The 24,203-nt window shown below is 34.0% G+C and overlaps 1 protein-coding gene across 3 annotated transcripts in view; it reads right to left on the bottom strand.

Annotated features, from left to right (window-relative positions):
• Window positions 1-2,267: 2,267 nt before the first annotated feature.
• LOC147394266 (CDP-diacylglycerol--serine O-phosphatidyltransferase 1) overlaps window positions 2,268-24,203 on the bottom strand; it is a 30,013-nt gene continuing 8,077 nt past the window's right edge. The window contains exons 5-13 of one of the 3 annotated variants that reach the window (XM_086453059.1): window positions 13,723-13,813; window positions 12,513-12,567; window positions 12,260-12,339; window positions 12,019-12,135; window positions 11,713-11,797; window positions 6,303-6,394; window positions 3,470-3,723; window positions 3,268-3,356; window positions 2,268-2,703 (exon numbers count right to left, since the gene is read on the bottom strand). In XM_086453059.1, coding sequence (XP_086309185.1) covers window positions 2,576-2,703; window positions 3,268-3,356; window positions 3,470-3,723; window positions 6,303-6,394; window positions 11,713-11,797; window positions 12,019-12,135; window positions 12,260-12,339; window positions 12,513-12,567; window positions 13,723-13,813 — 991 coding nt within the window. In that variant the 3' untranslated portion in view covers window positions 2,268-2,575. The remainder of the gene's footprint in view (window positions 2,704-3,267; window positions 3,357-3,469; window positions 3,724-6,302; window positions 6,395-11,712; window positions 11,798-12,018; window positions 12,136-12,259; window positions 12,340-12,512; window positions 12,568-13,722; window positions 13,814-24,203) is intronic. The other 2 variants (XM_086453060.1, XM_086453057.1) reach the window with 2 other exon arrangements.

Raw genomic sequence — 24,203 nt, 5'->3', positions numbered from 1 at the left:
CCCTCCTTGCTCATTTAGATTATATAAAGAGGAAAGAGCTTGGGAAACAAATTGGTATTTATTTGGCCTCAAAACTCATGAAAAAGAAATTGATCAACAAACTTGTCAAAGTGAAAAAATTATTCTTGTTAATATTGCATTTTCTTTTTCTTTCTTTTTTTTCTTTGTTCTTTTTGTTGTGATTTTTACTATTATTCCCCCCCACAAAGAACAAAGAGATATCTACAGATCAAAAAGATGATCAAAGAATATCAGGTTTGACCTCAAAAATCATGAAAAAGAAATTGATCCAACACACTTGTCAAAGTGTGAAATTTTTTCTTGTAAATATTGCATTTTATTTTTCTTCTTTTTTTCCATCTCTGTACTTTTTGTTTTAATTTTTGCTATTTTGTTGTTGTGTTATGTGTGTGAATATATAGTAATCTTTTGTTAATCGGTGGGAAAAACACTTTAAGGTTTTTCCTAAATGACTTATCAGTTGATTTGATACATTGCAAAATAACTTTGAGGTCATGGGATCAAATATAGCTTACCCATCTAAAAAAAGGCAAAAAGAGGGACGTTGATCAAGAGGATATACTCTCTTTTTAGTTAGTTTCTATTTCTATAGTCTCCCTTTTGAATTGTCACAAAACCTTTCTTCATTTTTAAAGGATTTAGATTGAGATTTTGTAGGGTAGATTATTTGTTGATAAAATTTGCAACCATGAAGGCTTGACATGACAACAGAGAGTGAATTTCTATCAACTATTTTATTTTAGTTTTTTATTTATCTAGTATTATGATATACCATTCTCATAAATTTAATCTACCTTTTTATGCCTCCTAAATTCTTTGTGTCACTTCTGGAATGCTGATGATTTAATTATTCATCTGTAGAAGTATTGTGTCAACAAAAGGTAAATGACAAGGTAAATACATAAATGACTTATAATTAAACATAATTGTTATTATTATTATTTTTTTAAAATATACATTGTTTCAGATTGTCATTTAAGCTGCAAAACAAATTAATATTTGTACCGTTGTACTCCAGGGTAAGACTTGTCATTACTTTTTTGTACTCCATCAAGAAGATGAGAGGAAAATAGGAACATGTTCAAACTTTCCTCTTTGTCATCCTAACTCTTGTGTTTAAATTTAGATGTGTGCAACACATTGTAAGAAACTATTGAGATCTGTGTTTACAGTTTATGTTCTATTGGTTTTTTATTTTATGATCATTTTTCTAATTGCAAGAAAGTATAGTTGTTCCAACAATTAAGTTATCATGTATCTTTCATTGGGAGCCAAAGCTCTGAAACAACAATTAATTTGGATCGCAAAGGTTCTAATAAATGTTCCATGAATCTAGTATGGATGAATACTTGAAATGTGAATAACTGACATCAAATTCTAACTTATCTTTTATAAATGTTTTGAATTATAACTGACATCAAAAATCAGAAGTGACTTCGACTTTACTAGATTCTAAAGAGAGTTGTACTGTACTTTTTCCATTACGACAAGTTATCGATCTTGAGAGTGTGCCCTAGATCTCTTCAATATTTGACAGTCATTCCTGATTTAACATGTAAGTTGCTAATGTGTTGTTATGATTTCCACTTCTACACTTTCTTCTAGCAAAGACATTTTCCTAGGACATTCGTGAATAACTATAATCATTTTTGTGGTCATTGACTTTAGCCCATTCATATGGGGTAAGCATGATATCATTGTTAGCCTTGATAAGGAATATGTTATTGAATTATTTTCATGGACTGATTGAAAACAAGAGTCTGAATGTGTGGTTACTTCTGATTAATATGTTATCTATGCTACAACCCCTTCCACTCCCTCCCCTCAGCGATTTTATACGTATTCTTGGAAAAGTTTTCAACTGGTACAAATATATATCTTGTGCTCCAATTCAAAGTCCATATTACGATTGAATGTACTACTTGAATGCCTCAATTATTGAAGAAAGCTATGATCATAATACCATGTAACCGCTAAATGTGGGGATTTACATGGTCAAGTTATGATACCAAATAGAATATATTGAGTCAATTTTTATTTATTTCTTTTTATATTTTGGTGGGTTCGGGTTGGGGGATATTCGTCTCTTAAACCCAATCTTGTTCCTCCCATTGATGTCCTACTTGCAAATAAGAGGGACAAAAATATAGGAAATATGTGTATCTTCTATTTAATGTAAAATTTTAAAATAATAATTTTTAATTTATTATCAAACAATTATATATACACGTGCACTTTATTAGTCTGCAAATGTTGATTAAATACAATTTATGAAATAGGTGAATTCTATTACTGATCTTATTATTAGCCACATTAAAAGTTTTTCAATTATGTAATGATGGCCGCAAAGTAGCAAATAAGAGCGTAGGCATTTACAGATCATGAAGGAGGGTGTTATGAACAACGATGGAAATTGGACACCAAACATTAACAAAACAAAATTAGGAAATCCCCTCCCCCCCCCCCACAAAAAAAAAAAACAAAAAAACAAAAAACAAAAAAAAAAAAACAAAAAAACAAAAAACAAAACCATTGATGCACTAAAAGGGCAAAATCATAGCCTCTTTCTCCCCAAAGTCGTATGCAGTTTCCATGACCACATAAGCAGGAATGACAGAAGGCCCGCCACCATCGATGCCCAGAAGAGTACCAACCATAGAGGCATTGGATTGGGAAACAAACCTGGAAATCAAAGATGTCAATTGCCACAATGGTGCCAGTAAGAAGTATTTGTTAATATCAATCAGGAGCTTTTCTTCTTTTTTTGGCATGGTAAGCTGGACTTGAACCTTAAACCAATGATTAATATAGTCTCAAAGCAATGCTTGTCAGGAGAAAAAAAAGAGGTCCGGACTGAAACATTCCTTAAAACATCCAATATTTCGACATCAATCTTACATTCCAATCTTAGCAAAAACTGCATTGTTGTGCCGAAACATTCCCAATAAACATTTGACGCAGTGCCTATAACCTTGAATTTGCACTATAATATGCCAAGTAACTGAACTGCAGGTCCAAGCCCTACCCATTTGTTAAAAGTTTCATGCCATCTAAATATTGACCCCGAAATATTTGAATGTATTGGGAATGTCTTGGTCAAGACACTCTTTTTCATGACACGGACATAGCCTCAAAAACCTTGCTGGGATCCATTAATGCATCAGTGATTAACACATTGGTGAGTGAATGAAATACAATAATAACCCAAAGAACACTAATTAAGGTGATAAGAATGGGATGACTAACCATGGCCAAACTTGATACAAATAAGGAGTTCTACAATGCATATAGCAAGAGAAAGCCAGCAAAATGCACCCAACTTTTTCACTGGTTTTCTGAAATCAACAGAGTCGATAAGTAACTAAAAGAAAGATAAAAGTCATAACTTCAGTTAATTATATATACAAGAATGATTTGAAATAAAGAGATGCGGAGGTAGAGAGAGTACCTATCTTGAAGATACGAGTTGTATTCGCGGATGGTTGGTATAGCAATCAACCACCATAAAATCAACCTATACACGATAACAGGGTTTTGAGGAGGAATCCAAAGACAGAATTTGAGGAAGAATGTATTTAACTCCACTGTCAAGAACACAATGCAAAGGCTGAGAACTTGGATGAACCGCCATGGACCAAGCAAAGGGTTCCATTCATCTTTGTCCCATTGTGCTGGTGTGAATTGGCCTAATGTTCGTTTTACCTGAAAAAACAAACGAAAACAATGTCAGCTGGAGAACCACAGATATGACCAGACTAAAGCTCTTGATATTTCTCAAGACAATACTACATAAACTTGTGAGAAGCCTGTTACTTATACAATCATTTCGAAATCAAGTACATATCAATTTCCTCTCTAATGGCATGGTCAACGTCTCCATCCATCACAGTTGATTTACAGTAAAAGCTAAATACTGCCCACACATAGAAGTTTCTAGTTCAACCAGGCATATCCACCATTGCTGCACCACTACTCATAAATATCCCATCTTAAATATATGGTTATAACATCTCCTGCTGAACACACACACACACACACATCCCTTCTATATACAGTTTTTAACAATATTAGATCTACTAATTATCACGAAAATGATGGCATGCATAGATAGGGCACTGACCCATTGCTGACACATTATGAAAAGAAACAGTGATTAAAACTGATCTATATAACTTTGTTTAATTTGTTTCCTAGTTTCAAAAATTAAAAGTTGTTTATGTTATAGCAAAATTCGACATGTCAAATGAACTAAATATAACAAGTTAGTAGGCATGGTAACTTGCTGGCATTCAGATCCATATCATCATCTTCCTCGGAATCATAGTTCACGAAAGAACCTCAACCACTTCCTTCTCTTTAACTTCCACTACTGGATTCTTCCAAGTAACAGTCAGATTTTTATTAAAGATTATACCACCTTTGGACTTGGGATCCAAGTTTGTTTTATTTTGTTCTTTGGTACCAATCTCTCCTTAAGAGGTTTTTTTAAGCATCCATAGTTTGCAGCAATTAGCACAATATCCTGGCATTGATCCATAATCAATCAATTGCAAAAATTCCTCAGGTCCAACTCCAATCCAAACTCAATTTGGATATGGTTTCCTTAAATCCATTAGTACACTTACAAGAGCAACATTCAAATTGTTTGCCTTTCCAGTGTCTTGATCAAACACCAAAACCTCACCTACTACCAACGCCAAGTTATGCCAAGTTACGCCAAAATTCTTATTTTCATAACAGAAGTAGGGAAGATTTGGAAAAGGCCTAAAAAGAGGAGTTCACTTAAAGACTCTTGTAGAATAACCAGCCATTTCAATCCTCTCCTTAAACCAAATCGATTTCATATTCTTTGAGGAAGAGAAATTAAGCATGATATGCCAATAGTCGATCGTAAAATCCTGGCACAAACCAAAAAGCCTTCAAGAAAACTCTTGCAAAAGAGAACCAAGGAAAGAAAGGATACACACAGAAAGATGCAGACAATCCTTTTATTCTCCTCCCGAGGAAGAGACTGTGAATCACCCCCAAATCAATCCTTCAATATACCTTCCTCTAAGATGATTCTCTCTCTAGAAATTGGCTTTCTCCAGACCTTCTCCTAAATCAATTCTTCGATATACCTTGGTGCCATCATCAACCTATGAACATGCTGTTTAGAGATTTCTGAACAATCAACACTATACAGCATAACCAATTTTCATGTCATCTTATAAAATTTTCTTTTAATTTGATTGGGATATGTAAATCATGTAGCACTCCAAAAGCACATCTTCACTTTAACCATCTAGCTCTAATTGCTCGAATTTTATGAACATCCATTCCATCCCAATTCCTCCATGTGTGTACCTATATATATAGCGTAACCGTGTTAAAGAAAATGGTTGCGTTGGGGTATTTTTCTGGCCATCAATTTTTACTAGACCTTTATGTTTGCATTCACTAAAGAGCTGCACTCCATGTACATATTTTTTAAAGGTAAATGCGGGCCAGGGGGGTTGATCCCATGTCTGTAGTATTTATTACCAACTCAACAAGTTGGCACCTTCCATACTCTATATAATCTGACTTGGTCCTACTTATTCTAAAGCCCTTGGACTCCTAAGCACCTCTCAAGTGTTCTAGTCTTTTATTAACTCCCTTTCTAGTCTCATCAACTAGCACTACTTCAAACATGTCTCTCCTAACATAGGAAACGTAACATGCAGATGTGTCAGCACATCTGGTTTGCTGGGGTCAATGTCAAACACTTTGTAGCCATGTCATAGACCGATATGAGTCCGGTTACATGGTTAGTATAGATCTTCACCTCACAATATGTTCTTTTAAATTAAATAAAGAATTTTCAACAAAAGACAATGTATGGATACAATTTAAAGCCCTGTTTATTTAAATTTAAATTTTAAAAACCATATTTATTGTTTGTTTTTCGAAAAGAACATTCAATATACACTTATAACGCAGTTGAGCTTCCAATACAACTCGGTGAGTCTTCGAGTCGACTAAGTGAGCTTCAAAGTCAACTCAGTAAATCAACACATCGACTTTGTATATCGTCACTCAAAATTCCATCCAGTCAACTCAATCGATTTTTCTGGTACACCTTAAGTTTTAGAGCTATGCTTCCCCTTCTGAAAATTCTAAGTCAAAAATAGGAAGTTGCGTGCCGTCAAGATAGTTTAAACAAACAGTAGAAATGTACAAAGAGACTTTTCGGAAGCCAAAAAAGATTTATATCAAATATAATGAAAAGAAAATATGAAACACTCAGTTGCAGAACATACTTTACCAATGATATTTGGTTGACGACTTATACCAACCCATATATAGGTTTTGCCATCAAAATACCGGACAGTATGCATTCCTGCCCAGATACCTGCATAATGAACCAAGGGAAAGTCATTATAAGCAGTAGCAACAATAATCTATAAACTTCTTTTCACTAGAATTAATAGCTGAGAGACCAAACTTTTGGGATAAAGCTTTGATGATGATGATAATCTATGCCAATGTTTTAAGACATTGAGGGCGTGAGGCAAGGCACTTGACTGGCCAGTGCCTCGAGGTGTAAGCCTCAAGATAAGGCACAAGCCTCTCATGTATGCAATTTTTAAATAAATAATATAACGTATAGAAATAATTAATAACGAAAAAAATAGGTAGCCACCACATGTTCTTCAATTTTAAGTTTCAAATCCAAATAAATAATTCAAAGCTTAATCCCTTGCATCAATAATAATAGAAAATACTACTATTTATATTTTTACAAAAAGAATGTTATATCTGAATAATAAAAGTTTCCAAAGTAAATTACAATTTTATAGTTATGGGAAAATTTTAACAAAATATGGCTTTTTGACTAACTTAGCAGAATCCTAAGTACTACAACAACAAAAAAGAAATTATTAATGAATATACTAGTTCAACTTTAATTGCATATATTACAACAAGGTTTAAAATCTTGTTTTGCTCCATTGTTTCGGTTTTTCCAAAAACCGAAACATTGTTGAAACATTACACAAATATTCTGAAACATACGAAACATTCTAAGACATAAAATTAAACATTTATAGAGGTCTTTCAGAAGATACCTAAGTCAAGGTGCATGCCATTCATTTAAAAACACGGGGGTATCTTAAATATTTACAAAATGTGAAGGGAAGTTGTATTAATGAGTCAGTCTTCAAGAGAAGACCGAGGTTAAGGGCACTTATCACCTTGAGAACACAGGTTCATTCTCAATTCTCATAATCAAACCAAAGCAAAGAAAACCAGATGAAGAAGACAGCTCAGACAATCCAAGATTCTCTCTCTATCTCTTTCCCTGTAGATTTGTCACTCTCTTAGCAATCTTTCTCTTTCTCACAATTTTTTCCTTTTTTATTTGGGTTTTTAGGTTTGTATTGGACGAAACATTTCGATACAAACGAAACAAATCGAAACATTGACAGATTAATAGATTATTGCATGTTTCGCCTCTGTAAGCTAAAATTCTGAAATGTTTCATACGAAATAAGACAAACTTTTAAGCCATGATTACAACTTTATATTCAAATTTATTTCTACATGTTCAATCATGTTGGATTCCAACAATGATAAAGAAACATAAGAGAAAAAATTGAATATATACTAATATGCAGTTATAAAAAACAGAAAGATTAACATGAGGTGTACACCTCAAGGCATTTCCAATACGCCCCACATTGGGACACCTCAAGGCGTAAGCTTGTGCCTTTGAAAACACTGATCTATACCATTACTGAACAACAATTTAACATGCACAAAGGCCAGTACGTCAGTGTCAGATACATACATACTATAAACTTGTCATGTCATTTTATCTATGAAAATGTATAAATACATTCAAAAAGTATAGCATAAGAAGAAAATTGTGAATATAAATTTGTAAACAATACAATCCAATAAAACCTAAATGAATATTAGAAAAAATATATATTTAAAAAAAAAAAAAGACTTATCCTAATAAGGGTTTCATTTTGTGGTTGAAACCATGTGTGTTACATCAAATGCATGTGTCATGCACATAAGTTTTTTTTGAGAAGTTGACGTCTCCTTGCCTTATAAGTGAAAAGTGGAATGCCAACATTTGAGAAGACACAAATAGTTGGTTTGGCTTGGGAATGCATTAGGAGTGATTAATGCTGACGACTCAAGATGCAAGACATTCTAGAGAGGAGGCCAAACTTACTAGTTCGTCTCTCTCTCTCTCCCATTTTCTTCTCAACAACTTCTTCTCAATCCTTAGAACTAGACTTTCACAGGGTATCAGAGCACCTCTAAGATCTATGAAACCCTAGTTTTTTTTTTTTGTCTTCTCAATCTTTTTCCTTTCTACCCTTTTTTTTCTTTGTTGGGTATTCTCTAAACCCACGTTTTGAAAAAGGTTTCTTTGTTCTAAACCACTGTTTAGTTGGTTTGTTTGTTCCTAAATGTGGATGTAGGTTGGTTTGGTGGTTTTCTTCAATGATTGTGGTGAAGCAAACCAGGTTTGTCCTGTTCGTTTGAGCTTCTAGGCAGGTTTTTGGTTTCTTAGCTTTTTTAGGCTTCGTTGGATTTTTATTTTTGCAAAAATTGTAGAGATATAGCCCCCATACCCAAACCGCACCATTCAGAGGTGTTTTGGTGATACCTTTGCAGCAGTTTCGGAATTTTTTAGCGACTTTTTGGAAACTGAGTTTTTCGAGCTTGGATTTTTATCAGTTCTTCATCTCTCAATCTCTCTGGATTTCATCAAAGTGGAATCACACCACAACTGGAGTGTTTTTGGTCAGATTTTGCACCATTTTTTCGAGTTGTGGCTCTCTGGTGAAAGATTGATTTGTTTCTTTCTTCTCCATGGCTGCTTCTGGTGATGGAAAATCCCCTATTGTGAGATTATCTGATGGTGTTGGTGCCCAGATTACAAAAATAAGGTTGAATAGCACTAATTACTTTCCATGGGCACATGTGTGCCAAGAAGCAATGGTTTATTAAGGAGGATCCGTGTCAAGTGGATGATAAAAGTTATGAATATTGGCAAAGTGACAATTCGGCTACCATGACTTGGCTATGGAATAGTATGGAGCCATCAGTTTCTGTTAATGTGATGTATTTGACTACAGCTAAGCAAATCTGGGATGCTGCAAAGGAGATGTATACCCAAGAGCGGAATATTTCCCATGTTTATGATTTGTACAAGCTTATGTTCTCTACCAAATAAGGGGACAAGACTCTTAGTGAGTATTATAGTTTCCTGAGAGGCATGTGGGAAGAACTACAGATTTATCAGACCCTTACAACTGACTTGGAGACCCAAAAGAGACAGCACAAGGAGTTTAAGGCTGCTCTCTCTCTCCAGCCAAAATCCAGAATTTACTGATATCAAGGGGCGGATTTTGGCGAGTGCGTCTCTTCCTATTGCTTCCAATGCTTATTCTCATTTACAGTGCATTTCCCTTAGGTCTGCTACTCTCCCCAAGGAATCTTCGGCTCCTGTCCAATGTTCGATCTGATACTTCATGAGGCCATGGTGGTCACACTAGTGGTCATGGTGGTCGAGGTGGCCATGGTGGCGAAGGACTTTGGCTGGGATAAATGGGGCAAGCCAACTTGGGTTAATCATGAAACTGAAGAATCATCTGTATCTCTTATTGAGGCATCCTCCCAAGCATCTACTAGTGTCGTGCCTTCTCCCACTATGGCTCATGATAATCTCTATGCTCAGCTCAGCCAACTCCTCCAGAAGTTGAATTCTATGTTTCTTAGCTCCTCTTTTGCTACTGCAACTATGGCCAATACGGGTATGAATCCATGAAATCAAATTTTCTTAATTGTACATAAGACATAAGTAAGTACTTGGAAAGTCTGTTTTCAGTTGTCAAGTAGCAAATCTTTATTTACCAATAAAAGATTATGAGTCAATAAATATTGCATGTTTGGTTGCCTAGTCTCTGTCCTCCTGGCTCATAGACTCAGGAACCAGTGCTGCAATGTCTGGTATATCCTCTATCCTTTCTACCTTTCAGCCTTCTACTTCAAATATTATAGTAATCCATGGTTTCACCGGGCAAGTGCTTAATCCATCTATTCCTCTAAGTTCCACCTTAAATCTTCCTAGGTCCCTTTTAATCTCTTGTCTATCAACCATATTAAAAAATCTTTACAATGTTTTGTAACATTTACTCCATCTTCTTTTGTATTTCAGGATCTCAAGACAAAGAGAGTGATTGGTTTGAGGCATGAGAATAATGGAATGTACTATTTCAACTCTTCTGCACCAGCATCTTCTACTTTAGCTTTATCTGCAACTGTTTCTCCACTGCAATAGCATTATCGTTAGGAGCATCCTTTAGTGTCCAAATTGCATCAGCTTATTCCCAACTCCCAAATTGAGTCATGTGTCTATTTTAGAATGTGAAGCTTGTCAACTTAACAAGCATCGCTGTAATTCTTTTCCCTCTTGTCTCAACGATCGTCAATCGAGTTCTTTTGATGTAGTTCATACGGATATTTGGCATTCTTCTCAAATAAAAAGTTTATCTGGTTATTATTATTTCATTGTGTTTGTGGATGACTTCTCTAGAATAACATGGCCCATTTCTTTTAATAGATAGTTCTGAATTACCTACTGTATTGTTAACCTTTTACAAAGAAATATCAATTCAACTTGGCAAACCCATCAAGATATTGCATTCTGACAATGCCCTTGAATATATGCAATCCTCCATTCAAAATTTGTGTTCTATTAATGGCATTATTCACTAGAGTTCATGTTTACCTCTGAATAAAATGTGGCTGTCGAACGCAAATACAACCATCTACTTGATGCTGCTCGCACAATCATGTTCAACATGAATGTCCCTAACTCATATTGGGCCCACAACACTTAATGTATATATATATGGAGAGACGAGGCCGAAGCTACTAGTTCGACTCTCCCTCTTCTTCTCTTCTCACCATCTTTCTTCTCAAACCCTAGAACTAGATTTTCACAATGTCCACAAGATCATTTTGAAGATTAATGCCTTGCCATACATTTGTTTTTTTTTTATATACATGGGTACCCAAACTTAATCTGACTAATCCCATGGACATGCCCGTCACCACTTCCAGCATGTGCCTTGTGTACCTGGCCTTTTAAAGCACAAGGGTGGTGGCCAACAAGGGGTGAAGTGATTCGAACTCAGGACCTCTGCTTACTGAGGCATGGTCCTGGCCATCACACCAAACTCTCGTTGGTTAATTCCTTGTCATACATGTGGAACTCATAAGTTGAAGAACGTAAGCTCTCTTTGTCAAGGATCTTGTAAATGGGAATGATCATAAATGGGTTTGGTTGTTTTTTTTCTCTCCTATGACAACCGCGTTGTCCATCTATGCTGTATTTTAAGCTGACTAGATATGCACGACAATAACTTGTATACTCCATGTGCATAGTAATGGTTAGAAGAAGGGCAACTATATCTACGAATAAGTTTTACGAAAGGATATACAATCATGATCATATTTAATAGACTTGAATCTGTGGGCCAAAAAAGAAGAAATGAGCTAGACAACTCGGCATGAACATCTTGGTATGCTGTTTCAAGAATGAGAAACCAATTTGTTGCAAAGGATCATAAGTCAAAAAGGCATGCTATATTTCAATAAAGTACACACACGCACACACACAAAAAACAACTTCAAGGGTCTCACCAAACCAATTGCAGATTAAAATATCCAGAATAATACTGTCCCACCAGCATTCATTGAAATTTGGTAACATGTGGCGAAATGTGAGCTGCAAATGTTAAGTATAAGAATGAATATTTCTTACAGACATCATTTAAAAATATAAATATGAAATTGAAGAAAAATTATTACAGTTAACAAGCAAATAGACTTTCACAGACATTTGCATGCACAGATACCACAATACTTTCTTTTTTTATAGGAGTGCAGAGGAACCATGAATCAATTGCACAAATAACAGAGAACCTCATAACTAATTTAAGAACAAACCTCCATTAACTCAAATCCAATCGACAATACCCAAAGAAGGGGCTGATTACGAATCATTATAGCTTTGCCCCACCATCCAAAAATATGAGCAAGAACAAATTCATCAAACAACGTCTCCTAGAAGAATTAAAAATCAGATCAATCATCGATGGCATCCCAAGTATTGTGGTGATGTAAGTGATAAACATAGGAATGTCCAAATGAAATTAAAACAGATGGATAGCGAATGAAGGAATAATACATGAACATTCTTAAACCTGCTTTCAGGATTCTCTGGTAGGTAAATACGGCAATCTGTTCCATACGATCTTTCAGGAAGCTCTGCACAAAGTAAAGAAAAGATTAGTTGAAAATTCATATTTCAAAGAATATGCGTCCAATGAGCACTTCCATATCAGGAAAGTAGAGGCAACAGTTATGCAATACCAATAATTTTCAAAAAGAAATAGAAAAGAAAAGGTTAAAAAAAAAAAAAAGAAAGAAAGATGCAATACCAACACCAAGATCTGGGTGGAGAAATTTCATGAACTGCCGAGCATCATCACGCTTCTGAAAAAAGAAAAGATGGTTTGGTCAGTCACTCAAAGCAATATACATACAAAGGTTAAAAACAAAAGTTCCAAGAAGAAAGAAAAATAAAGCAAAAAAACAGATACTTAGCTCCATAGTATTAAATTTTGACTATTTCCATGAAATACATCATTTTCATTCAATATTAGAAATAAATTATGATTAGTTCCATCAAACTCTCTCATTTGAGAGTATCATTCATATACCACTTATTTTGATGCAATATGTCTATGTCAAGTAATAAGCATACGCATACAATCACCTATGTCCCAATCAGTTTGGATAACATAAGTAATTTCTTCATACATGTTTAAAACAAAAAATTATAATAGTAATGTGTGCATGTGGTATTTAACGGTCTGTTCATTTAAGCACATATTTTATTTACTAAGGTGTATGTAGTTATTTTCCTTTCCATGTAGAATATTATTTCTTTGGGCAATCGGGCATTCATATACCCGCATCAATAGATAACAGAACGCTAACGATCTTCCTTTTTGCATTCCATATGGTTATTTATTGTAGTTTGATGACTTGTAAAAGTACTAATGACCCCATGCAGTTAGTATTAATTTTAACACGGATCAAAATATTTCCATATCAAGTGTTATCGAAACCAAAATTTAATACTTTACAATTAATGCCCCCATGCAGTTTAAAGAGTATAGAAGAGAATAATGCTCAGAAATTGAATAAGAACTTCAAATTCAAAGCCATCAGTAAGGTATACATATCTATTATTACATGAAAAGAAAATAACATTAGTGTACACCATCAGAAGCAATCAACATCAAAGACATTCAAAACCAATACGCTGGAAAATTGTAAGTTATATTAGGGGTTCCACAGTCATTTTAACCAAAAAAAAAATATCAGAGGCAGTATCCATGTTGAGACATAAGCTAAAGAAATTCTTTTTGTGCTTCTAGTATTATCATCCCTAGTTGACAATTATTTAGCTTGACATCTATATCTTGATAGGATAGTAATTGAGCTACAGGAGTGAGAAAGTAACAAGCATAAACACTCAACTTATTTTACTCAAAGGAAACATAAGATACAATCAGGAGATTAATATTAATAATAGTATGTAGGAATTTGGGCCTTACAAGTAGTGGCTTAGAAGAAACCAACCTGGAAAAGTAAAAATGTAAGAGCAACAAGGTAAATAACTGCCATTCCATGAACTAAGCGCCAAATTGCAGGATGTGGCCTTATAAGTACCCTGAAAAGAAAAGATTCAAACAAAAAATGGAATTCAATTAGAACTCCTTCCCTTAATGATGCATAAGCAACAATTACAATACAAACTGATATGAGTATTTTACAACGCAAGAGATAAATGTTTCTTCGTTTGGTAGCATAAAAAAGCATCATTCTTGCTTTTTTTTATACTTTTATTGTAAAAGGTTAGTAAGGCATGTTTACATAGCCCAGAAGACCGAGGCCCATAGACCAAAACCCAAATCCAGGAGCACATTTGTGGAGGCAAATATCGACGACGCTATACAAGTTTGGACTTTTTAGTATTTATACATATTATAATAGCATAGAATTGTGCAAGTTTGTTCAGATTCTCTATACTCAATAAACATCTTCACGGGGATACTTGAACCAGCTTGGAAATACAAAGAACTGGTGAAAGAAAATCAGCAATTAGCATTGAAGTTTACAAGATGCTTGTCCGAATTTTTTTGGAGAGACTTGGGGCGTATGAAAGAAGCCTTTTTTCTAATAGAGGATGTTTCTAACATACCTCAAGAACTATCTAGTATTCTTGTTGATGATTTAATTTGTAATTATTCTCGGTAGAAGATTAATAAAAAGGGTAGGGTTCCTCTAACCCCAGCTTACCAATCGAAAAAAAAAAATAGAATTAATATGAGGGTAAAGTAGCTGGTTACAATTAAGGGTCTCAATGGGTACCCAATTTCCCAACGTACCTGAAACCAATTAGTTGGTTTTGGATCTACCACTTATGAGAATAGGTCTCCTTCGGGTACTCGACTAATAAATTCATTTTATCAGTAACATTTACAAAAAAGTAAGTCTAATAAAATAGTAACCAAGAAATATCTTGAAGTAAATGTAATTTACCTAAATCTAAAATATAAACAAAATGTGAAGTCTTTCTTTTTTTAGAGCAATCAAAAAAAAAAAAAATTTACCTACCCTCTATACAAACATCCATTCATTTTCCACATGTTTATTCAATTTCAACAACAAATAAATGCTCCATACAATAATTTTCCAAGATTCTATTCCCAAAAGTTTGATTTGCTTGAAGAATTCATTTTCTATCTTAATTCTCAATTGAGGAATTACAAGCAACTTCCTGCCTGCTCCTGATAAGGCTGAAAGGAGAACCCACTTCCCCTCTATAATTGAATTGACCATCTCATTCACAAAAAAATGTTTTATCTTAATGGGTACCCGACATGTACAAATGAGTATAGGGGATTTGCTTCTCGTTCCAAGGATCACATACCCGAGGTTCCAAGGATCTCATGCCTGGAACCAGTATTTGAACAAAGGTTTCATTTAGGTTTCAGTTCTAGGCATATGGGAAATCAACCTGTTGACACCCCTAGTTACATTAAACTTCCAATGCAATTAAAAAAAAAGCACTTGTCGCTTAAAAGTAAGGCTTATATTTTCATTGCAATGATAATTTTAGCATTGAAAGGAAGTAGAAAAATTCTCTCATGGATATGTTTTGATGAAAATTTTATATTTTCCTATATTTTACTAAACTGGAATGTAATGACTTGAAATTTTGATGCGTATCCCGATGAAATTTTGAGTTATTATCTCTGGAAATCTAAATTTAAACTAGGGATTAAAAACACAAAATTTTAAGGAAATCTGATATCACCATTAGGTCCAAAACAAGAGGAAAACATACTTTAACCTGTAAGCACACGTCAATTCGAGTCTGGAGGAGGAAGTATTGAAATCCTCGATTTGCGTGTCAAATATCTACCCAAAAGGAGGATAACTCAATGGGATCAAAATTTTGTAAATCCGATGACACCATTGGATTCGTATCCCAAAATCACCCAAAATAGACTAAGCTCGTTAAAAAAGAAGCTCGGGACATAGACTTTTTAAATTATTTGACAAATGACCTTTACGTACTTTTAGCTCTATAAATACCAAACTTAAGCCAATTTACAGATTTTTATTTTCTCCAACGTCCTTTTCTTTTCTAAAAAGAAACCCTAGAGAAAACTCTAGTCTCCTTTCATCTTCTACCTCAACTTCCACCTACTTAGAAGTTCCTTTAAGATTCGGCGTAGAAGAGATAAGTGATTAACTTGTCACAAGCTTCGAGGTGAAATGAAAAAATAGAGTCTTCGACGATTTTCGAATGACAACCTTCGACCTATTTCGATCCATAACGGATTTTTTCGACTCCTTTTTAAGGTAGGGAATTTTTGGATATTACTAGTAGTCGTAGTTTTCGAGCATCGTAGTTTTCAATCCAAAATTTTAGTATGTTGTTAAAAACTAAGAAAAATATGTTATTTTTACAAAAATCATGTTCGATTTTATTGTTTGGTGCTTTTAGGCATGAAGCCATGTTTTAAAAATTGCCTTTTCGTTTTGGTTGGAAAAAAATCAAAAAAATCGCAACTTTGAAAACCTTCGTTCTGGAAAAGGTTTTGTCGGTGCCACCAACAAACCCATCGATGCCACCGACAGGTTCCATCGGTGCCACAAGCAGAAGCATTTTTCGGTCACAAAAAATTATGTTTTGTTTTCAATCATTTTTTGTCATTCTTCGAATTAGTTTTAAAAGATGATTCTTGGCATTTAAACTTGTTTAAAACTTTGATTTTAACCATTCAAGGTATATAGAGGATATTGATCGATATTTTTAAAAATAAAGTGGTTTGAATTACTAAAGAGTACATGGGATCACATATTAGGTGCGATGCCCTATGATTGAGGGTGTGGACTCTCATGTATTTGTCTGTGTTGGTAAGTGGATTAACTTTTTTGTTATCGCAAGGCGATATTGCATGTTTATTTGATTTTTATTATCACGAGACAATGAGTACTATTGTTTATTTTTACGGGTTGAGCCGTTGGATGGTAGGAAACTAGATATCCAGTCCACACACTTGTAATGTTAATTTATGTTTTGTTTTCAAAGAAAAAAAGAAAAGTATATATGTAGCTATTTTGGGATTTTTTAAAAAGTCTAGGAATGCTTGAAAGGATAGTCTGTCATGTTATTTCCAGAGTGACATACTATCCTAAGATGAACGATTGGGAAGGTAAACTCCTATTTAGTAAGGGATGCATAGGAGAGTAACATCACAATTAAGATCCAAGATAATTATGTTTTATCTTACCAATGAACTATGTGATGTAACGGTAATTTGTGAATGTGAAGAGATATATATCGAGAATCATATGTTTGCCCAATAAGCTTAGATGAAGATGGCTAGTCAATGATTATTAATAGTCTAGAGTAGTCAAACGTATTGACACTTCGTGAAAGAACCTATACCTTATAGCCACAATCAACGGCCAACCTGAGCCGGATAAATGATCACCCAATTGTGGTAACTGCAGCGACCGGCCACAAAATCAAGAATTAATGGTGGGATTCCAATGAAGTCTGGAACATTTTGAATCCTGATTGAGAGGATCCAGTCGTGATTCTCAATGCTCTTATCAACTATACTACCATTGTTTGTATTCAAATCTGGTGTACATGTTTTCTTTTATTGAATCAAGATTAATTGCAAATTGTTTAAATGGTATTACTTCTATATTTAATGGTGTCGCTTTTATTATTCCAACATGATTGTACACTACTGCTATTGTTTACACTGAAAACTTGCATATGTTTCAATATTTTAGAATGATTTTTAACCCTCATGTTTAGGAGACTATTAGTTTGAGATAGTTATTTCCTACTGGATAACTCCCCCTTACTCACCCTACCATTTCAGTTGCAGATTGATGTAGGATAGTAAGGGAAGAAAAGAAAATCAGGCGGTTTAGGGAATTTGGTTTAGAATTGGGTAAACCCAAAAAGGTAAAATGAAAATTTTATTTCAATAATTGCAGGTATGACCATAATCCCAAATGAAAATGGTTAAAGATTTATAGGGTAAGGAAAGAATTATTAAAGGTTAAAGATTTGGGAAAGAGATTAATGAAATAAGGGTTAAAGAAAATAGGAAAAGGATTAAAGGTTGAGGTTACCTTTGTCCGTACAAGAATCAAGAAAGATGTTTTAACAATCAAGAATCAAGAAAATCAAGAACAAGGAACTAAAAAAACATTTAAGAAAAACAAAAGAATATAAAAGAAAAATAAAGATTAGAAAAAAAGAATAGAAAGGTAGAACCTTGAAATCACACTAAAAATAGTGGAGAATCACTTCACTACATGAAAGAAACTCAACCTTTATTCATCAAAATCTTCATTATTGAAAATTACAACAATAAGCAAGTATTTATAATGTTCTTTAAACCCTAAATCTAATCTCAACTATCCAATAAAATATTGAGATCCAATAGTTGTAAATAAAACTTAAAACAAAAGTAGAAATACCATCTATGTCTCAATCCTATAACTTTATTTCCCAAGAATTTTCAGCCAATTTAAAACTCATTATAAAGTTACCAAATTGCCCCCTAACACCTATACTAAAATTATAGACTAATAAAACATCAAAATAAGCCCAAAAACATAAAATTAAAGTCCTAAAATAGAAAACTAAATCAAAACTAAAATCTACTCTTCAATATTAAATGTGCCAATCACAGATCCCCCCCCCCCCCCCAGTAGAGGAGTTCCAACTAGTAGGACACACGGACGACCAGAGTCCACTTCCAGGTGAGAAATGGAATTATTTCTACTAGTTCCATTACAGTTTAGGAATTAGGATCTTTGTTAAATTTTCTTTTGTTTGAGTACGAGAGTAGGAGTTTGATGTTAGAGTGAGGAATTTTGTGTATCGGCAATGTTATGCCAATATTTATTTTTCCATATATTTTGAGTTTCAGTATTCAAGTACCCGTACACACCGAGATTTTGTGAACTGATATTACATTTATAATTCAGATTCTTTGTTTTTCCGCTACTATATTATAATCCATCACTGCTTTATTTATTTATGTTATTATCATCTTTGGGAACGTTGTATTAGTGCTTAGGATTCTAGCATGGGATCATGGGGGATCCGTGTTAGAATTTGAGGGGATCTATAAGGAATTTTTTATCTTATTTCTTCATCTTTCCTGCAGTTACAAGTATAATTTTTTATTTGGACTCTTTGTTAGTAAACCTATAAATGAGATGCTTGGCCCAATGGGGAACCAAGACCCAAACTGATTAATTAAGTTATGGGTGACAAATGTAGGTCCAAAGACTGGATCATTTATTAAATAGATCTGGTTCTAATCAACCCAACCAGACCAAGTAGATTTCTAGAGTTAGGATTTTGGAGAGAAAGAAGGCAAAGAAAAAAAAGAATAAAACTTCCAAGGGAAAAAGTGTTGAGTGTCTATTGAACACTCATGCACATGATGTATTTCACATATCTTAGAAAATAAACAAGGAAGATAGACTTATTATAATATAGCCATTAGATAACTATTAATTACACAAAACACCCCTACATGAGTTTTCCTACATTCCTATAACCCCCCTCAAGATGATGCATAGATATTACACATACACAGCTTACTAAAAACACCACAAAACTGAGGACTACTCAATCCCTTAGCCAGGATGTCAAATAACTAGTCTCTAGTCTTCATGAATAGAGTGCAAATGTGTCAAGATTTTAACTTCTCTATGATGAAATGTCGGTCTACCTCAAAGTGTTTGGTTTCATTATGTTGTACTAGATTATTATAAATATTGATCACCATTTTGTTATCACAATCCAAAAGCATAAGACAATAAATAGTAAGGCCCAACTCTATTAGAAAGATTTTAAGCCAAAGTAGTTCACACACTCCATAAGCCATATACCTAAATTGAGCTTCTGTATTCGATCATGCAACCACAATATGTTGTTTGATGCAGGACAATAAGGGAAAAAGATGAAATATGGGGTAGGGAATCTGATTCAGAAGTGGGTTAATGATTAAGGTTTTAGGAAAAAGAGATTTAAAAAAATAAAAAACTAAAAAATTGTTTGAGACCCAGAAGGTTTTATTGGCCATTGTGAAAGGTTTCCACAATCTCAATGGCTATATGTTGAAAGGTAAAAATTTTTGGTAGGTTTGATGGAGGGATGGTTTAGCAATAGATAGTGTCTCGTATCAGTGCTCTCACCATTGAGTACAGTTCTTGATCATACGTGGAGTCATTTTGCTTGGCGTCGTCCAACTTCTCACTGTAAAACGCCACTGGTCTGCCCCCCACCGCTCCTATTGCCTTCCCCTTTACCTACGAAATATTCTATTCATTTCCCACCCACCGCCCATCATAGGAATATTTGATGGAGGGATCGTTTGAGGGTTGTAGATTGAGGAGTATGGGTTAAGAGAGAGAGGGGAAAGGATTAAGGGTTGAAGGAAAGGGGTTTCAAGAATTTAAGAGTTCTTTAATTCAAAAAAAACCAAGAACAAAAAAATTTAAAGAAAACCAAGAAAAGGGAAATCAGATTAGAAGAGAAAGGAAGGGAAAGAAGCGTAAGGGCATTGCAATCACACCAAGGATTCTTGAAATCACACCAAAAACAATGAAGAAATCACACCAAGAAACTCCATTAAAAGAAACTAATTCTTTATTCAAACTCTCTGTAATAAATTCTAGTACAATCTATGTTTAAAGAAAACCAATCTAAGAATCTGAATAAAACTAAAATATCAAAGAAGAAATATAATCCTAGAGTCCTAACTAGATTAGACTATCAATATAAAAAACCAAATCATACAAGGATTTGATCTCCACATATAGGGGCGGATTTACATTGGGGATAGTGGGGGCACTTGCCCCTATAGGAATTTTTGAAGTCTATGAGTACAAATGAGTTGTTGTGACGGATAACAGTAGTCAATAAGAAAATTCGCCCCTATTGCCCCCACAAAAAAATTTCCTTTATTAGTTGCCCCCATGAGATCAAAATCTTGGCTCCGCCCCTGTCCACGTACTAACCAAAAGAATTTAAACTAAAACTTTATTATTACCCCCTACAACTAATAGGAATTAGTCATAGGCTCCTATAAAGTACTTAGCTGAAAATAAAATCCTAAAAAAATTCTACTCTTGACGCTTTCGTAGCCCTTTAGCAAGTTTTCCCCTCCTAAATGTGCAATACCTTGAAGTAGGGCATTTATAACACTAGTATTTCCCAATCTACATCATTTTAAACTTCGACTCCCAAGCTATCATGACAACTATACAACCACCCTTGTTCTAGGGGGTGGACTTTAAGTACTTGAGTGTTATGTATACGGGGTCCAAATGTGTTGTAGTTGGCACATGCATAAACTAACTTACCACACTAAGTGCATATGCAGTGTCTGGTCAAATCAGGGAGATAAGGTGACGAACAAGTCTCTGGTATATGTCAACATCCATGAGGTGCTAACCACTAGTTTCACTAAGCTTATGAGTAAGTTCCAACGGTATTATCATAGGGTTTGCATTCCATCATACATGTGTCTTAGAGAAGGCCAAGAACATAATTTCATTGAAAAATGAAAATGCCCTACATGGACCGAGCAACTTCAATCCCAAGAAAGTACCTCAGTTGACCAAGATCCTTAATGTCAAACTCTTTCACTAGTTAGTCTTTAAATTTCCTCATCTCATCATGGTCGTTCTCAGTTACTACAATATCATCATCACTTAGACAATAAGTGATGTAACTTTCTCGATGGAGTACTTGATGAAAAGTATGGTCAGTTTGACTCTACTAGTTGACAGTCTTTACCATGGTACCATGAAATCTCTCAACCTTTAACCATTTCCTTTACCATACAAGCCTAAACCCCTATTTGTAATTGCAAACCATTATAATTAAACCCCACAACCAAACCCTTAGGGTTTTAACCTAAACTTTTAAGATAACCCTATTGTAAGTTGTAACCCAAATCCTTACCCAAAATCCCAAACCAGATTCCCATCTCCCCATATTTTATCTTCTTCCCTCATCTTCCTGTATCACAAAGTCGCTTATCCTCAAAGTCCCAATTAAGATGAAACTCTTCTAAACATCTCAATAAACTCCCCAACTCCTTCACTTCACAACATTAAAACCCCTCTTGAAGCCAAGGTCCCAAGTGACTGAATTCTCTTCTCCCGATCTGAAGCAAATATCGCCTTTTATCTAGGATGACTCATATAGGAGAGGAAACTTCTCCATGAACAACGTGTCACCACACCAACAATCTTCCCAAAAACGAACTTGGTTCCCCTGCCCAACCTTAAATCTAACATTCTTGTAAACATGGGCAAACCTTTCTACACCCTGCACCCATTTATCTCTTTTGTAGCTTCACTTTCCCACCCAAAACCCTTCACCCCAAACTTGCATCCATCTTTTTTGTTTCTTAGATGTATGTTTCCTCAATTGTTTCTTTCTATTTTTGTTTCAAACCTTCAATGTGAAGTGTGTGAATTTGCCAAATATTGTAGACCTCCCTATTCTTCAAGTGTTCACAAAAACAATTTACATGTTTTTATTGTTTATCCTGAAGTGTGAGTAGGCATATGATCATGCTCCAAGGTCTTAGTGAAGGTAACAAAAAGAATACTCAAGACACCTCTTCCATTATAATGATTACCTCCTCAACCTCCACCTCTCTATTGTGGACAGCCATAGAGTTCCCAGCTTGTCTTCTTGGTGTGATGAGTTCAACCACATTGTTCACACTTCCAAGTTATCACGATCATCATTGGCATGCTTGAACGACCTCTTCCCCTACCACGACAACTATCTTAGCCACCCCTCAGTGACAAAGAGGCTTGGGCTGGTCTTTCTAGTGTGGTAGGTAAGTGTATAGCTGTAATGTTTAATATATATATATATATGTTGACTAAGTCAACTAAGGTTGACTCAAGTCAAGTCAAGTCAACTATTGTTGACTCAAGTCAAGTCAAGTCAATTATTGTTGACTAGTCAAACAACTTTGACTAAGTCAAATTGACTAAGATATTTTTAAGAAATTCTAAAAGAATTAGAATTTTTGTAATATCTAGATATTTAAAATATCTAGATATTTAAAATATCTAGATATTTTTTTTGAAAATATCAAATAAAGATATTAGCTGATTTTTTTAGTTTGTTGTTTCATTTTCTTTACACAAAGAAAGAAGAGAAAAGTAAGAAGAAAAGAAGGAAGAGAAAGAAAAGAAGGAAAGGAAAAGAAAGAAGGTAGGCCCTTGCAACTATTTATAATAGTTTTAGTAAATATATATAATGCTGATTTTATAGTTGTAAAAATTGGATTTGTTTTGTTTTTAAAAACAATTTTGATTTAGAAATTTTAAAGTTAAAATTGTTTTGTAAATTTTTAACATGCATATTCTTTATACATATTTATATTATTGTTGTTATGATTTTAAAGCATGCTAGTATTTGTTATTTTGTTTAAAAGGAATTATTACATGCTTGTAATTGATTTATACATGTTTTATACGTAAATATACATGCTAAAAACAAAATACAGCAACTATGAAAGTTGCTGTTTTTTTTTGTATTAAATTGACAATATATATGCTAGATAGGATATTTTAAAAAAATGGTTGCTTTATACATACGTTATACGTGTTTTATACGTACGTTATACGTATTTATACGTGTTAAATATAAAATACAGCAACTATGAAAGTTGCTGTTTTTATATAATATTTTACTATATATACTTTAAATGAATGCTCAAAATATTGGTTACTTTATACGTATTTTATAAGTACTTTATACGTATTTTGTACTTATCAAAAAGAAAATACAACAACTATATAAGTTGTTGTTTTTACATACAATATATATATTTTGCTCACATTTTTATAAACATACATGATTTTTTTAATAAGTTAAACTGGTGGACAGTTTACTTTAATCATTTTAGTGATGGATTTCCAAGAAATGTTTCTAATTAAAAGTTGGGTAGAAAAGTAATTTATTAAAATAAATATAAGAACGAGTTCTCAATTGAATGTCGTACTTTTAAAATACCCAGTTAGTGAGATGCTTCGGCGTATGCCGTATAAGACATGAAAAGGAGAGAAAAGATGAAGTGATGCTTCAGTCATAGACTGTGTAAGACACGAATGAGTGAAATGCTTCGACTAAGGGTCATGTAAGACACGAAAGAAAGAAAAAGAAAAGAGATATGAGACTGTACATTTAAGAATGGACTGGGTATTTAAAACACGTGTATGTTTTATTTTCATTACGTTTTGAAAAGAAAATAAATACTTATATGTAGTATTTTAGTGATTTATTAAAGAGATTGTGAAAACCTATAAAGAATAACATGTTGTGACATTTCCGGAATGATATGTTATTCTAGGATAACAGTTGCGTTGTTTGAGTTCTTATGTATTATTGGATGCATAAGAACACAACATCACAACAGGAATCCGGGAGTTTCTTTTCTATCTTTAATAGAGAACAAGATGTAGATAGT

The sequence above is a fragment of the Akebia trifoliata genome, chromosome 9 (assembly GCF_017979445.1).
Source record: "Akebia trifoliata isolate Shusen 1 chromosome 9, ASM1797944v1, whole genome shotgun sequence".
NCBI classification, from domain to species: Eukaryota; Viridiplantae; Streptophyta; class Magnoliopsida; order Ranunculales; family Lardizabalaceae; genus Akebia; species Akebia trifoliata.
The sequence above is the reverse complement of the archived record's forward strand: the minus strand, read 5'-3'. Positions and strand labels throughout refer to the sequence as shown.